Source organism: Suricata suricatta, chromosome 4, assembly GCF_006229205.1.
Source record: "Suricata suricatta isolate VVHF042 chromosome 4, meerkat_22Aug2017_6uvM2_HiC, whole genome shotgun sequence".
Taxonomy (NCBI): domain Eukaryota; kingdom Metazoa; phylum Chordata; class Mammalia; order Carnivora; family Herpestidae; genus Suricata; species Suricata suricatta.
The window spans coordinates 131,363,894-131,378,470 of NC_043703.1; the positions used below are offsets into that span (position 1 = coordinate 131,363,894).

At 56.9% G+C, this 14,577-nt stretch overlaps 1 protein-coding gene across 3 annotated transcripts; it reads left to right on the top strand.

Moving 5' to 3' along the window:
• Window positions 1-461: 461 nt before the first annotated feature.
• Window positions 462-14,054, top strand: ARID5A (AT-rich interaction domain 5A). Of its 3 annotated transcripts, none has more exons than XM_029937873.1 (7): window positions 462-564; window positions 8,796-8,911; window positions 10,428-10,566; window positions 10,910-10,962; window positions 11,469-11,566; window positions 11,865-12,024; window positions 12,442-14,054. In XM_029937873.1, exons 1-7 carry the CDS (start codon window positions 561-563, stop codon window positions 13,675-13,677), a joined length of 1,806 nt encoding a protein of 601 aa, XP_029793733.1. In that variant the 5' UTR covers window positions 462-560; the 3' UTR covers window positions 13,678-14,054. The 3 variants fall into 3 exon arrangements, with proteins under 3 accessions (XP_029793733.1, XP_029793735.1, XP_029793734.1); XM_029937875.1 differs by lacking the exon at window positions 462-564 and adding an exon at window positions 1,329-1,349; XM_029937874.1 differs by lacking the exons at window positions 462-564; window positions 10,428-10,566 and having other exon boundaries at window positions 8,822-8,911.
• Window positions 14,055-14,577: the final 523 nt, after the last annotated feature.

Here is a 14,577-nt window from a genome sequence, read left to right on the forward strand (position 1 = left end):
TGCAGGTGTTGCCCCAAGAGTTTCTGGGACCCCACAGAACTTTGACCAAAGGACTTGCTGGTTTGGGATGAGGTCCTTGTTTAGCTAACACCAACCGCCGTTACTTTTATGTTGGTCTAGGTCGGAGTTGGAAAATACACATAACCCAGTTCAAGTCAAAGTCAGATGCACTTTGCTCAACCCAGTCAGCCCCAGTGTCCTGCTGACGAGCAAGGAGGAATTTTCCAAAATTAGTTTTATCCCTAGAGACATAGGCAGCAGTGATTCCTGCGTGTCCTGCCTATTTCAGGTACCTCTGTCTCTGAGCCTGGGGAGAGGGAAAGCGCACTACAACTCCCAGAGGCCCTCGGGCTCAGGGGGCGGCCCCGGCCGCGCGCGGAAGAATTGGACCCACCAACCGGAGGCCAGAGCGGGAGGGGGCGGTGCCCGGGAGGGGTGGGGCGGGGCTGTGGGGAGGAGGTTGGCTCGCTGCGCCGCAGGCCAGTTGCGCTGAGAGCGCGGGGTTGGAGAGCTGCACTTGTGGAGGGCCCCGGACCGGCGCCGAAGGACCTCTCCGGACCATGGGTAAGCGGCTCCTTGGCCTGTCCCGGAACGGGCCTGGCGGCCTCGCGGGGAGGGCGAAATTGCTCTGCCACGTGCCCTCCAGGCCCTCGTGGCCATCGGGGTCGCCAGGAGGGGCGGATTGGGGGCCGGGGGCGGATTCCGGGGCGAAGGCGCGGACAACTTAGCCCGGCTGGGGCGCCAGCGCCCTCCGCCTTGCGCTGGAGGGGTGAGGCTGGGTGTCGGCGCTCACTCTTCGAAAAAAGGAGAGACAAAAAGTTTTGGCGGCCAGGGGCTTCCCGGACGTTTATCTCGAAACTCTTTTGGTCGTCTCTTGGCTGAAATTTACTAAGTCCTGTACGGTTCTGTCATCCCACTTCCTGCTGTGGTTTCAATCTCGAGCTGGTCTCAGCTAATTTGTTGTGACAGGCTGTCCGCAGCAGTTTCTCTGCCTCCCAGCCCCCATTTGCTCCCCCCGCCCCGCCCCGTCACATCCCCGCGGTTCTCAGAACCCGCCGGCGCCGCCGAGAAGAGGCACCGGGGTCCCTGGGCGCGCGCGGGGCGCTTTCCACTGCGGCCGCCGTTTCCTGAAAGTGACTCTGCGCGGGTTTTGAAGAACTTGCTCAATGCACTTTGAAGAATCAACTGTTCCTCTTTCAGCAGAGGGGTGTTCTGATCTTCGGCGGTTACCGGCTTCCCGCCCCTTACCCTTTCTCTTTCTCTTTTCTCTTCCCTTTTTCTCTTTTCTTCTCTGTTCTCTCTTATTCTTGTCTCCTGTCCACCTTCCTCTGCCCCCCGCCAGGAAAGAGGTATCTTCTCTCTTTGCTGTCGTCTTCTTTCTTGTGTCTTCTCATTTCTCGGGGCTCCTGAAGGGACAAGGCGGCGGCCGCGGGAGTGGTGGGGGTGGGGGGAGAAGGAGCTAGAGAATTGAAGCGCAGGCTGCGAGCGGGCGAGGAGAGAGCTGTTTGCCTTCGCACTCAGCCGGAGCTGCGGAGTTGGTGCGTCTCGGTCTCTTCGCAGTTCAGCCCCGCCGAAGTGGGTCGGGGGTGGCTGGGCTCTCTAAGCGCGAGACTTTGAGGGTTCAGGGTGCAGGTCCGGGGGCACTGCGCTGGCCGGGTCCAGCGTCCCTTTGTTTTCGGGGCGGTCAGCCGTCAAGGAGGGGTCCGCAGGTCCAAGGGGAGGATAACAGGTGCTTCTCGTCCCCCCTCCCGAGCACCACTATTGAGGGCATCAGCGTCTCTGCGCCTACATGCCCACTGGGGCAAAGGAGGGGTGGGAGATCGTGTCTAGAGAGTCTATCGTTCAGAGTGGCGTTCCAGACTCCACCGGAGCCCTGGGGACCTGTCTGGGGTGTGTAGAACTGGAGTGGTAGAGGTATAAAGGACCTCAGAGGATCAGCCCCTCTTTCTTTGATTTACAGGAGGAGAAACTAAGACTTAGAGTGAGGTCTGGCAGTGAGAGGCAGACCTCCCAAGACCTCTCCCCTACCTCTTGTCCTCCTGTTCCCTGGTGGTTAACTGGTCAGGGATTGCCCACAGTCCCTCTTAGCCCCCTGGGGTCTCTACAGTAAGGTGGAAACGCTGAAAGGCTATGGAGTGTCCCCAGGCAGGAGCTAGGAGCCTTCCTCATGTCCTGGCTCTGTCTCTACTCTTGGGCCATGTCTTGGACAAGCCACTCTGCCTGGTTTCTCCATAGGTGGAATGGGAACACGAACTTTAGTTTATGGGGACATAGGAGACAGACCATAGATGGAGCTGTTACTGTCATCAGATACCACCGGGACTTGGAGGGGAGGGACCGTTTAGGATTCCACCTATCCTGGCATAGGGGTCTTTTAGGATATACCAGAGCTGGCTAATGGGGGACAAGAGTCCTAGTGGGGTTAGGAGATGGTAGTCTCACATTTGGAGCCCCCATGCCACCTACCTTTCTGTATTTCTCTCCACTGTCGTCTTGGCCCTAGCTGCTCTCAAACCCCGTTTTCCTGTGCCCCAGCTGAGACACTGAGGCAGGGCTGGGGCTGAAGCGGCACCCTTCGGGGGTCCCTTGTCCGGCCCATTTGATTTCAGTGCTGGCTGACGCACAGCCCTTGGCAGGTCCTCCCTCCCCAAACTGCCCATTGGAGAAAGCTCCACACCGAGACTGCCAGGCAGCCGGCTCCTGAGCCACGGAGTGGACTGGCCGCCTCAAAGGCTGTCTTTGTTTCAGCTCCAGCTCAAACTAAGAGAAACTTAAGCCAACAACCTCCGGCGAGGTGCGGCTGAGCGAGGTGGGGCGGTTTCTGCTGGCTGTTATTGGGCTGCTGTTACCATTATTGTCGTAATTGACGTAATTGACACAGTGCTCCCAGTGGGTGACTTTTCATGAAAGGAAGTGTTGCTTCCTTCCCATCACACCAAGGGTGAATGGGGTGGGGCGGGGCAAGAGAGAAAGGGAAAGAGAGAGAAGAGGAGAGAGAGATGAGTGGCGCTGTCTGGCACTAGGTCTCTGACAGGCTCTATGGCTTTGAACTAGTCACAGCCCAAGCCCCTCTCTGGGCTTATACTGCGTAATATATAGTGAGATACAGTGTGGGGAGTGAGCAGGACAGGTAGACCTTGGATCTCACCGAGGGGGCTGTGGTTTGTGTGGGAAGCCTTGTTTCTTACCTTGTCCTGCTTAGAACACTAAGCACACTCCGCTATGGAAGGGACATTGCAGTACAAAGGCAGTGGCTGACTTGGTAAAAGATGTACCTTTGTGGGGCCAGAGCTCCTTCCCATTCTTACCTCATTTCAGCCTGTCAGCAGGAGCCAGACTTTTTAACAGATTAACAGGACTGGTGTGATGGGAGGTTGTAGACCCACTCAGGGAAAGAAGCAAGCCCAGACCCTTTGAACAGATAAGGAACTTGGGGTCTCCCTGCTTCCATTAAAAAGTCTAGATCTCAGGGCTCTGAGTTTTGAGACAGTCAGACTGCTCTGGTGCATCCCAGCTGTGGCACTAGTAAGCTATGTGATTTCCGGCAAATTATAGAACCTCTCTGATCCTCATGTATTGTATCTGTAAAAGGGGGCAGATCGTAACCACTGGGTGTCTGGGAAGGTTCAGTGAAGCAGTGTATAAAAATGGCTCTTCCACGGCCCAGCAGAGCACGGAGCTGAGTTGGGGGAGTGTATAATTCGGAAAGGGAAGTAAGGAATCGCTTGAGAACAAGTAGACTTCAGGGAGAATCCTCTTTTGGAGTTAGTGACTGAAACTAACCTCTTCTTGCTGGGGTTTCAGGTTCTGGGGTTTAAGCTTGGACTTAAAACCAGCCATGGAATTAAATCAGACTCCTAATACCAGAAGGGCTTTGGGCAGCACCTCCCCACCCCCCAGCACCCTGGCATCCCTATTTACTGCCCAGGGAAGCACTGAGTCACAAGGGCCCAAGGGCTCATCTCCTGGCCCAACCATCAGTCTCCTGTTCTCTTCCCAGCGGTGAGAGAAGGAAATAAGAGGCCATGGAGCGAAGTCCTACTGTAGATTGCCAAAGCTTTTCTCACACTCTCACCTCGCTGCACCAAACACCAGGAGTCAGCTCAACAGAAAACACGCAGGGCCTTTAAGAAGGAACGTCCGAGGACAGCAAAGGGAGACCTGAATCTGGGGAGATGTGTGGTTCTGAAAAAGGAAGGTGCCATATCAGAAAGGTGTTCTCTTTCTTCAGAGTAATTTCTAAGGTTAAATACAATTCAACCAAAACCCCAGTGGGGTTTGTGTGTGTGTGTTTTTTAAAGGGAATGTGACAAAATTATCCTGAAGTTCAGATAAAAAGAATTCTTTTAGGGGCACCTTGGTGACTCAGTCGGTTAAGTGTCCGGCTTCAGCTCAGGTCGTGATCTCACTGTTCGTGGGTCCGAGCCCTGCATGGGGCTCTGCTCTGACAGCTAGCTCAGAGCCTGGAGCCTGCTTCATATTCTTTGTCTCCTTCTCTGACCCTCCCCTGCTCACACTGTCTCTGTCTCTCAAAAATAAATAAATAAATAACCCATCAAAAAATTAAAAAAATTATTTTAATGCTTATTTATTTTGGGAGAAAGACAGAGTGCGAGTGAGGGAGGAGCAGAGAGAGAAGGAGGCACAGAATCCGAAGCAGGCTCCAGCTCTGAGCTGTCAGTGCAGACAGAGCCTGACGTGGGGCTCGAATTCACGAGCTGTGAGATCATGACCTGAGCCTAAGTTGGATGCTCAACTGACTGAGCCACCCAGGCCCCCAGATGCTCAACTGACTGAGCCCCCAGATAAAATTATTTAAAAAGAGTAATGATGCGGAACTTGCCCTTGGGATAGTAAGTTGTTTGACAATTAAAAGAATGTGCATGAGTACTAGCATTCCACAGTAAAGGAAACAGAGGAGAAACGTCCAGAAACAGTTACAAATGTGTTCCTTTTGTTGTAGTTGTTTATTTATTTTGAGAGCGAGTGTGAGAGCCTACGCAGGTGCACCCAAACAGGGGAGGGGCAGAGAGAAAGAGAGGGAGAGAGAATCCCAAGCAGGCTCTATGCTGTCAGTGCAGAGCCCGATGTGGGTCTGGATCTTATGAACCATGAGATCATGACCTGAGCCGAAATCAAGAGTCAACGGCTTAACTGACTGAGCCACCCAGGCGTCCCTTCTATAGATTCCTGATAGGCCTTTAGATTACGGGTAGAGTAGCATTTTCAAATCCTGGGGGGAAGGGCATCACCCAGTCAATATTGGGACAGCTAACCACTGGGGGGAAATATGCCTAGATCCTCATCTCATACCTTATAGATTCCAGCTGTGTTCACAGTTAACAATGAAATCATCATCATAATTGTTGTCATCATTGCTTCCTGGATGGAAAAAGCTGGGTCTGAATGACATTCCTCTGACCAGCAGAGGTTTTCTTTTTGCAAGTTGGATCCACCTCCTGGTTACAGTGGGGCAGCCACGGCTTTGTAGCAAGACCATAACTCAGTGGCTCCTGGGCAGCAGCGGTCACTCGGGAGCAGGTGGGATTCTCGTGCCTCTGGAGCCTGGATGTGGTTGGGAGACTGGGATGGCCGGTCTCTGAGCTCCTTTCCTCCCCCACAGAGCCAGGAGAGCAGCCCAGCCCTCCCTCGGGCAGCCCTTGTATGGGAGCTGGGAGCCTGCCGGGCAGGGAGACGGGACTGTCACTCGTGGCAGGGGTTTCAAACTTAGTTTTCCTAGCAGAACCCTTTTCCAAATGAAGATGCTCTGCAACCCTGATCTACAAATGCCTGGGGAAGGGAGGCTTTGGGGTAGCCAGGGACAGGACAGAGGGCACCCTGGAGAAGGAGGGAGAGGCCTCTCCTCTTTCTCAGCTGAGGCTGTGGAAGTGGGGCCCAGAAGGCCCCGCCAGGGCAGAGAGCATGCTAGCCTGGTTGGGAGAGAGTGGAGGCTGAGTTCATTTGGGGACTCAGCTGGACGCAGAGATAAAGAGAGCGTTCCCCTTTGTGGCTCTAGGCAGGAGCTCTCATCCTTTTCCTGTCTGGGGTTGAACAGCTCAGATTGGTGACCTCCTTTCCAGGTAACCTGAGTGCCCAGCTTCAGGAGGTTTCCCCCTCAGTGTGGCCCAGGCAGAGCTCACTAAGTCCGGAACCAAGCAGAAGGGATGTGGTCCTCTGGCCCAGTGGCTCTCAAATTGGCTGCCCCCTTTGAGAATCCCTGGGCAGCTTTAAACTGTTGCCCCATGTGGAACCTTAAATCAGACTGGAGCTGGGGGTAGGGTCACAGTCACCAATGGGGACGCAGTCACCAGTGCCTTTAAAACGCTCCCTGGTGATTCTAATGGGTCCTGATCCTACCACTTTATTTTTCTGCGGCTGTGCGCAGCCACGTACCAGGGTTGCACCCCGGGTTTGCAGGAAGGCTCCAGTGAGCAGCCCCAGTGACACCACACGTAGGGACTCAGGATGGAGAGAGTCCTTTCATGCTGAGAGGCTGAGCTGGCAGGAAAGAAGGCAGAGAGGGTGTGAAGATAGGTGGAGAGGGTAGGAGGGCAGGGAGAAGAGCTGGGGGAGGTGGCTGAGTCAGTGATCTGGTGGACTTCAGGGATTCAGAGAGAGTGCCCCAAGGACTACAGGATTTCTCCCTCATTTCACAGAAGGGAAGACTGAGGCACAGACTCACTGAGAACTTTGGAAAGGCATCCGTTGGGGAGGTGGGGGGCAAGTCGGTTGTTACCACCTAGTTGTTTCTGGATACTGACTGTGCCTTGATTGGTCCGAAGCCAGCCTGAGAGGAAGGCCTGAGTGCCTTTCTCTTTGACAAGCTTTAGGGTTGGTTTCTCTTCCAGGCTTACTTGGACTCCTCATCAAGGCTTTGCAAATGCTGGGGATGATAATAGCAACCATGATGGTGGCAAGGCCAGGCCACTTGGATGGGTGGTCAGACAGCCCTTGTTTTGAACCCTGGTCTCCCAGGGAGACCAGCAACTTAGCTCCTCTGGCTCCAGTTTCCCCTCTTTAAAACAAGATCCCTCCTGGGGGGCACCTGGGTGGTTCAGTCAGTTAAGCATCCAACTTCAGCTCAGGTCACCATCTCTCGGTTTGGGAGTTTGAGCCCCGTGTTGGGCTCTGTGCTGACAGCTCAGAGCCTGGAGCCTGCTTCAGATTCTGTGTCTCCCTCTCTCTCTGCCCCTTACATGCTTGTGCGCACTCTCTCTCTCAAAAATAAATAAAAACATTAAAAAGAAATTTTAAAAATATGAAATGAGATCCCTTCTGGGGGCACTTGGGTGTCTCAGTCGGTTAAGTGTCCGACTCTTGATTTGGGCTCAGGTCATGATTTCACAGTGGTAAGATCGAGCCCCATGGTGGGATTCTCTCTCTCCCTCTCCTTCTCTGTATCTTCCCTGCTCACACATGTGTGTACACATCCTCTGTCTCTCAAAATAAACATTTTTTTTTTAAAAAAAAGTGAGCTTCCTTCTGGGACTAAATAAGAGAACGCACATGGAAGAACCAGGGACCCACGGGGCATGAGTGAGTAGTTGCCAGCATGGTGAAGCTTCCATGAGCAACGACCTAAGGGGACACCGTCCTGTGGCCAAATGGCCGGGTGGGCCTCGCTGGTAGGAGTTTATTATTGTAATGGAGATTCTTTTTCTCTCCAGGACCGAAAGGGAATCTCCTAGGTGCTCAGCGGCAAGGATTTCCTGAGCTGGAGCAAACCAGGAGAATGGGACCGCTCATCCTAGGTTAACAAAAAGGAAAAGAAAGTTAGAATCAAAGGGAGATCCGAGGCCCCGGGCTCCTGGTCTGAGGTGCACTGCCAGCCTGTCAGAGGGCCGGAGGCGGTTGCCAGTGTTTTTTGCAGGGACACAGTTGTCGTGTTCTTGCAACTTTCAGCTCACAGCTGCCATTACTAAAAGGGTTCCTCCTGCCCTCCATGCACGTTGTTGTGAGACTCACTCCTTCTTGCTGAAACCTGGTGCCTACTGTGTGGGGTGCTGGGGTTGGGGGGGCTCACTGAACTGTCAGGAAGCCACACACATAGTGGGCAATTCAGTCCGGATGGCCGTGAGTGGCCGAGGGTGCTCAGCGGAGCAAGATGGCTGTGCTGGGCTGAGGAGGGCCACCCACAGGAAGTGGCTTGTCAGGTGAGACCTGAAGGGTCACCAGACCCTTGCAGGTGACAGGAGCAAGTGGCGTAATTAGGGGCAGTTAGGCCTCTGCCGGTGCTCATAGAAAGGTCAGATGTTTCATAAACAGGAGCTTCTAGTCTTCTTGATTATTCCTGGAGGATCCAAGCACCCAGTGTGATGTTTTGGGCTCACCAACATGGGAACCTCTGTGCTCTCCCTGGGCAGAGGTGCTGTGAAAATGCTCTGCCTGAAGGTGGGGCAGGTTTTAGAGAATAGGATTTCCCTGAGTGACACAGCCTGACCCTACTCTCCTCTGACTTGACCCCAGAGTGGTTTAAGTTTTCCTTCAAAAGATGTGGGGAGCTGGCTGGAACAGAGGAAGGAACAGTAGCAGGCATGGAGGTGAGCCTGGCAGAGAGGAGGGTGAGCCCATGGTGTGTGTAGAGGGCCGGCCTGTGTGCAGCCAGGGACCAGGGGGCAGAGGACACACTGCCCAAGGAAGGCGAGGACTTGCTCCCCACCTGGCGGGTTCAGATGGGGGCCGGGAGGACCTGCCATCTCTCCCAGAGGACCTCTCCTTGCTGCCTGTTCTTCCTGCCTGCATCTCAAGTGCCTTCTCTCCCCCCCAACCCCTCCACCTTGCTCCTCTCTTTGCAGCACCTCCTGTCAAAGGGAAAAGGAAACAGTCAGAGGAGGGTGATCCTTTAGACCCATCCGTGTCCCCTCAACCCGATGGTGAACAGAGCAGGAGCCAGAGCCCCATTCATCTGGAGGTGAGTTGGGCAACCCTTGGGGGCCTCTTCCCTGCCCTTCCCCCCTCCCCTGTGCACAGCCTCCCAAGTGAACTTTGGGACTCCCCAGGCTCTCAGGAGGACATGTTCCCTATGCTCTGGTCTGCAGAGCCGGGAGAGGCCCCAGCCCTGTGGGTTCGGGCCTGTACCAGGTGTGGGAGCTGGGAGCCAGGGACAGGAGAACCCTCCCATCACCCATGGCAGGGGTTTCAGACTCAGTTTTCCTAGCAGAACCCTTTTATCATATGAAGACCTGCCTGGAACCCCGATGAATGAAACAGATAAAAGCACTGTTTTAAGGTGTAGAAACACATGTACGTCCATGCGTCCCTCCACGTTTACAGCGTGGGTCTTAAAGCCCCTCAGTGAGATCACTAAGGCCATTTTGGTATGTGGGGTCTGAAAGTGAGCCGTGGGTGACACTGCAGAGCGTTGGCCTCGGAATCCGTTCATGTTGGCCACTTGCTTTGGTGGCACAGTCTGGAGTAAACGTCCTGATTCACATAGAAGAGTAGTTGCAGACGGTAACAGTTTTCAACAGCGTGTGTGGAAGAGCAGATCCGCTGGAAGAGCGGCTGAGGGAATGCCTTCCTTCCGAGGCCTGCACAAGACCAGCTGCCTTGGTCTCCAGTGTGTCACAGTTTCATTGGTGACTCGTGAGTTTGTGTGCCATTCATTATCGGAGTTCTCCGTTCAGGGTCAGAAACACTGAAACGGTATTTGAATAGAATATTTTGGGAATGCACGGCTCTCTGTACTGTTCTAGGCCCTCATGGCTTACCTCCTTCTGGTGTTTGGGGCCTCCCCTTCCAGGACCTGGGAGCTGTCTGCTCTCCAAGCCCTGAGCCCCAACTCACCCATGCCCCTTTGTCCTGAGCCACCAGCCAAATGACTAACATCAGCAGATACTGCCCCTCTGGAAGCAGAAACCGCAGGTCCTGCGTATCTGAGAGAAGTGTGTTAGGAACCCAGGATAGGACTTCATCACCCTGAATCCAGCAGGCAGACTGGAAACTCAGAGAGGCAGGCCACCACGGCAACAGCTCAGTGGACACAGGACCCTGCAGTGCCAGAAAACACCAAGCACCTTTGTTCCTTCGGTCTGGGGACTCTGAGTCTGCCACCAGGAACTCGCAGTTTGGTAGAGGAGCTGAGACACAGAACAAATCCAGAGCAAGAGAGAGAAGTGATCTGTGCTTGGAGAGAGGCCTGGGGAGCTATAGGGTGTCTCCTAAGGCTGTCTCTGGAGCCAGGCCTCTGTGGACCCTGGCCTGGGGGGTCCTGCGCGCTGACAGCTGATGACTGCCTCTTTCTGATGCCAGAGACAATCACTCCAGCCCAGAGCTGTAAGCTGGGTGCTGGGGGCCTGCTCCCTCCTATGGGAGCCTGCGGTTGGGGCCCACACGCCTCATTCCTCCCCAGCAGCCAGTGGGCTCTGCCTGTCCCCGGCCACCCACCAACTGGGGGCTCATCCCAATGCCTCCTGTTCTTTCCCCAGGACTCCCCCGAGGCAGGCGGGGAGCGGGAGGAGGACCAGGAGCGGGAGGAGGAGCAGGCCTTCCTGGTCAGCCTCTACAAGTTCATGAAGGAGCGACACACGCCCATCGAGAGGGTGCCCCATCTCGGCTTCAAGCAGAGTGCGTCCCTGGGGTGCAGGCAGGGAGGGGGAGCCTGGCAGGGGATCCCATCCAGGTAGGGTGTCAGGGCAGGCATCTCCACTCTGGACACCCCTGGGTGATGCCAGCCCACAGAAAGGGCACCCCCCGCTCCAGGCACAGGGCTGCAGTGGGTGGGGCCGGATATTCAGCCTCATTGGCCGCTGGACTGCCAGTGCATGGGGCCCGGTGCACCCATCCATTGCAGTGGCCCTGTCTGGGTGTGCTGGTTCTGTGCCTGCCTGACAGGTCCATGGGAACGGGCTGCTGGTTGTCCCCTCCCCCTACGGAGACTGACAGGGGCCCTGCTCTCTCTTTTCTCCAGTTAACCTGTGGAAGATCTACAAAGCAGTGGAGAAGCTGGGGGCCTATGAGATGGTAAGGAAGGTACCTCTGAGTTCTTGCCTTGCTGCATCTCCCGGGCCATCCCCAACAGCACCCTGTGGGAACTGGGGAGGAAGGGCCCTCTCTGGAGACAGAGCTGTCTTCACCTCCAGATAGGAGGAAGAGGCAGGGTCCCAAACCCCGCCCCTTCCCCAGTATCCTGCATGCTGCATGCTGTGGGGGAGAGGGCCTGCCTTGCCCGCAGCACTTTGCTCCACAAAGCAAGTCTTCCCATCTGTTCTGTCTTCTCCATGCTCCCTTTGCCCGGAAAGCTGCTTGGGCCAGCAGCCGGGCAGCTGCGCCTGGGAGGGAGGACTGGCTGGCTGCCTGGTGCGCCCCTTCCCGCCTCCCCTGCCCCTTCCCGCCTCACCACCACCGCTGCTGGAGGAGCAGCTGCAAAACTGCAGCCCTTGTCCCTGTCCAGTGGGGACCTGGAGCTGCCAGGACCCCACAGCCAGGGGAGGGTGCGCTGGTCATGCCCTCATGTGGTGCCTTTGCAGGTGACCGGCCGCCGCCTCTGGAAGAACGTGTATGACGAACTGGGGGGCAGCCCGGGCAGCACCAGTGCCGCCACGTGCACGCGCCGCCACTACGAGAGGTATGGCTCCGGCGAGACCCTGCGTACAGGACACCTCCCTCGGCCCTCACCTCAGGGCGGAGCATGGCCAAGGCCAGAGCAGGACCTGGGGGCCGGGTGCGGGGTGCAAGGCGGGACGGGACATACGCCCCACCCACAGGACGCGAGCCACCTGAATGGCCTGTGCTGCATTCATCACCGCTCAGGGCTAGGCCATGTGGCCACGCCGCACGACTCCTGGACCAGATGAGGAGGGAGGGAGGTGTGGCGCGGGCCTGCCAGGCTGGCCTCCTGGTGGACACGCTGTGCTCCCGCTCAGGCTGGTGCTCCCATATGTGCGGCACCTAAAGGGGGAGGACGACAAACCACTGCCTCCTTCCAAGCCCAGGAAGCAATACAAGATGGCCAAGGAGCCCCGCGGGGATGACGGGGCCACCGAGAAGCCAAAGAAGGCCAAGGAGGAGAAGCGGTTAGACCAAGTAAGCTCTGAGCCCACCTGGGGCCACCAGCCAACTCCGGGCCTCCCTGTCCCCTGGTCCCCTGCCAGACACCTCCCTCTCCTTGCCCAGGTCATGGCCGCAGAGCACCTTGCCCAGAATAGCCAGAACCCACTCTGACAGCAGATCCATGGGGGGGCTCCAGGTCATGGCTGTGCAGGTTCAAATGAGGGACCCTATGGGGTCTGAACTCCAGCCTGCGACTCATTCACCAGGCCCTGTGTCCCGATACCATGCTGCACCCATGCACAGGACAGAAGACATTTGAAAATTTTTCATAAAGGCTCTGGAAGAGCGAACAGAGGCTCTTGGGACCCCTCTGTGACTCTGCTGCCACAGGGCCCCCAGGTCAGGATATGAGGCTCACACCCAGCCCTGCATGAACTTTTCTCTTTCCAGATGACACCAGGAAAGACCAAACCAGATGCTGCCCCTGACCTGGTGAGGCTTCCCAGCCAGGAGCCCCCCAGGGATGGCACAGAACAGCCAGGCCCAGCCGTGGGGCCCTCTCTGCCCTTCGTGGGTGCCAGCAGCTGCCCTGAGGCCTACAAGCGGCTCCTGTCCAGCTTCTACTGCAAAGGAACACATGGCATCATGTCACCACTGGCCAAAAAGAAGCTCCTGGCCCAGGTGAGCAAGGCAGAGGCCTTGCAGTGCCAGAAGGAGGGCTGTAGCCATGGGGCAGGCAGCCCTAATGGGGACCCCCAGGCATCCCCGGCTGTCCTTTCGGAAAGTCCTCAGAGCCCAGGAAAGCCAGCTGAGAACTCCCGGCACCGGCTCACCCCTCAGGAGGGATCACAGGCACCTGGCGGCAGCCTCAGGGAGGAGGCTGTGGCGGGTCCTCGCCTGCCAGCCCCCATCTTCACTGGCTGTTTCCATGCGTACCCCACTGAGGTGCTGAAGCCCATCAGCCAGCACCCCCGGGACTTCCTCCCCAGTCTTAAAGATGGGGCGCTATTGGGCCCCCCTGGCAAAGAGGAGGGCCTGCTGGTCAAAGAGCCCCAGCTGGTGTGGGGAGGGGATGCCAACCGCCCGTCTGCATTCCATAAAGGCAGCTCAAGAAAGGGCAGCCTCTACCCCAAGCCCAAAGCCTGCTGGGTGTCCCCCATGGCTAAGGTCTCTGCTGAGAGCCCTGCACCCCTGCCTACCTTCCCTAGCATCCCAGGCCTGAGCAACAAGCGCAGCCTGGAAGAAGAGGGCTTTGCCCATGGTGGCAAAAAACTGCGGGCAGTGTCTCCCTTTCTTAAGGAGGTGGACACCAAGGAGTGTGGTGCCAAATCCACAGGGTCTGGCTTGGCTGTGTCCTGCCTGCTGGGCCCGGCACTGGGGCCTGCCCTCCCGGAGGCCTACAGGGGCACCATGCTGCGTTGTCCACTGAACTTTGCTGGCACCCCGGACCACTTAAAGGGCCAGGCCACACTCCCTTTCAGTCCCCTGGTCATCCCTACCTTCCCGGCCCACTTCCTAGCCACGACGGCGCCCTCACCCATGGCCACCAGTCTGATGCACTTCCCCCCAGCATCCTTCGACAGTGCCCTTCGCCACAGACTTTGCCCAGCCTCGTCCGCATGGCACATGCCGCCAGCCGCAGCCTATGCAGCTCCTCACTTCTTCCACCTCAACACCAAGCTTTAGGTCAGAGCCCACGGGGCTGTGCTGTGCAGGGTCTGAAGTGGCCTGAGCCAGGGAGGCACTGCCAGGGGTCTGGGCCAGAGCCTCGTCCTCAGCAGAGCTTGGCTGTGCCCAACGCAGGAACATGCCCTCTGTCTGGGCAGCCTGGCACAAAGAGGGAGGCGATGGGAAAACTGGGTTTGTCTCAAGGAAGCAGCCCATGTCTGGGGCCCCAGTTGCTGCAGTGCTGTGGGAGAAGACAGTGCCGGGCTGGCAGCTCCCAGCTAGGTCCTCAGAGCGGAAGTCGGGAGTGTGGTGACGGGCCAGGGAGCTGGGTCGCAGCTTGAGATATGCAGGCTGCCCATGGAAAATCCAATAAAAGACCAATGTGAATCCACCCAGCCCTGAGGTGTGCGTGGTTTGGACCTTCACAGGGGCAGGTGAGGCTGGGGCATGCTTGGGGGGGTGGGGTGGAATCGGTGGCAGGGCTGGGGCAGCCAAGGAGGGAGACCTACCTTGCATCCACTCAGACCTGAAATGCTCCCACCCCTGCTGAAGAGGAGGAGCCAAAACAGAACTCCTCTCCTGTTCACACTTGAGGCTGGGACATTCATCTTGTGCTTTCTGTCCGCTTTCATGGTAGAGTCTCAGGGCAACTGCCTGTCAGGTGGGGGGGGGGGGGTCTGAGGCTCAGAGAGGGCCAATGACATGCTCTGCACCCCCTCTGCCCCGTAGTGATTGAGTAGAGCTAGGTACTTGGGTGCGACTTCAGTACTCAGAGCTAAACCACAGGCCCCCAAACAGCAAACAGTAGGAAGAGCCCTGGGGGCTGTGGATGTGAGCAGGGAACCTGAATTGGTCTGTCCCAGTGGTGGACTTACAGGGACTGCTGCTCAGTCCTCCCAGCGAGCCCCCACCCCACTC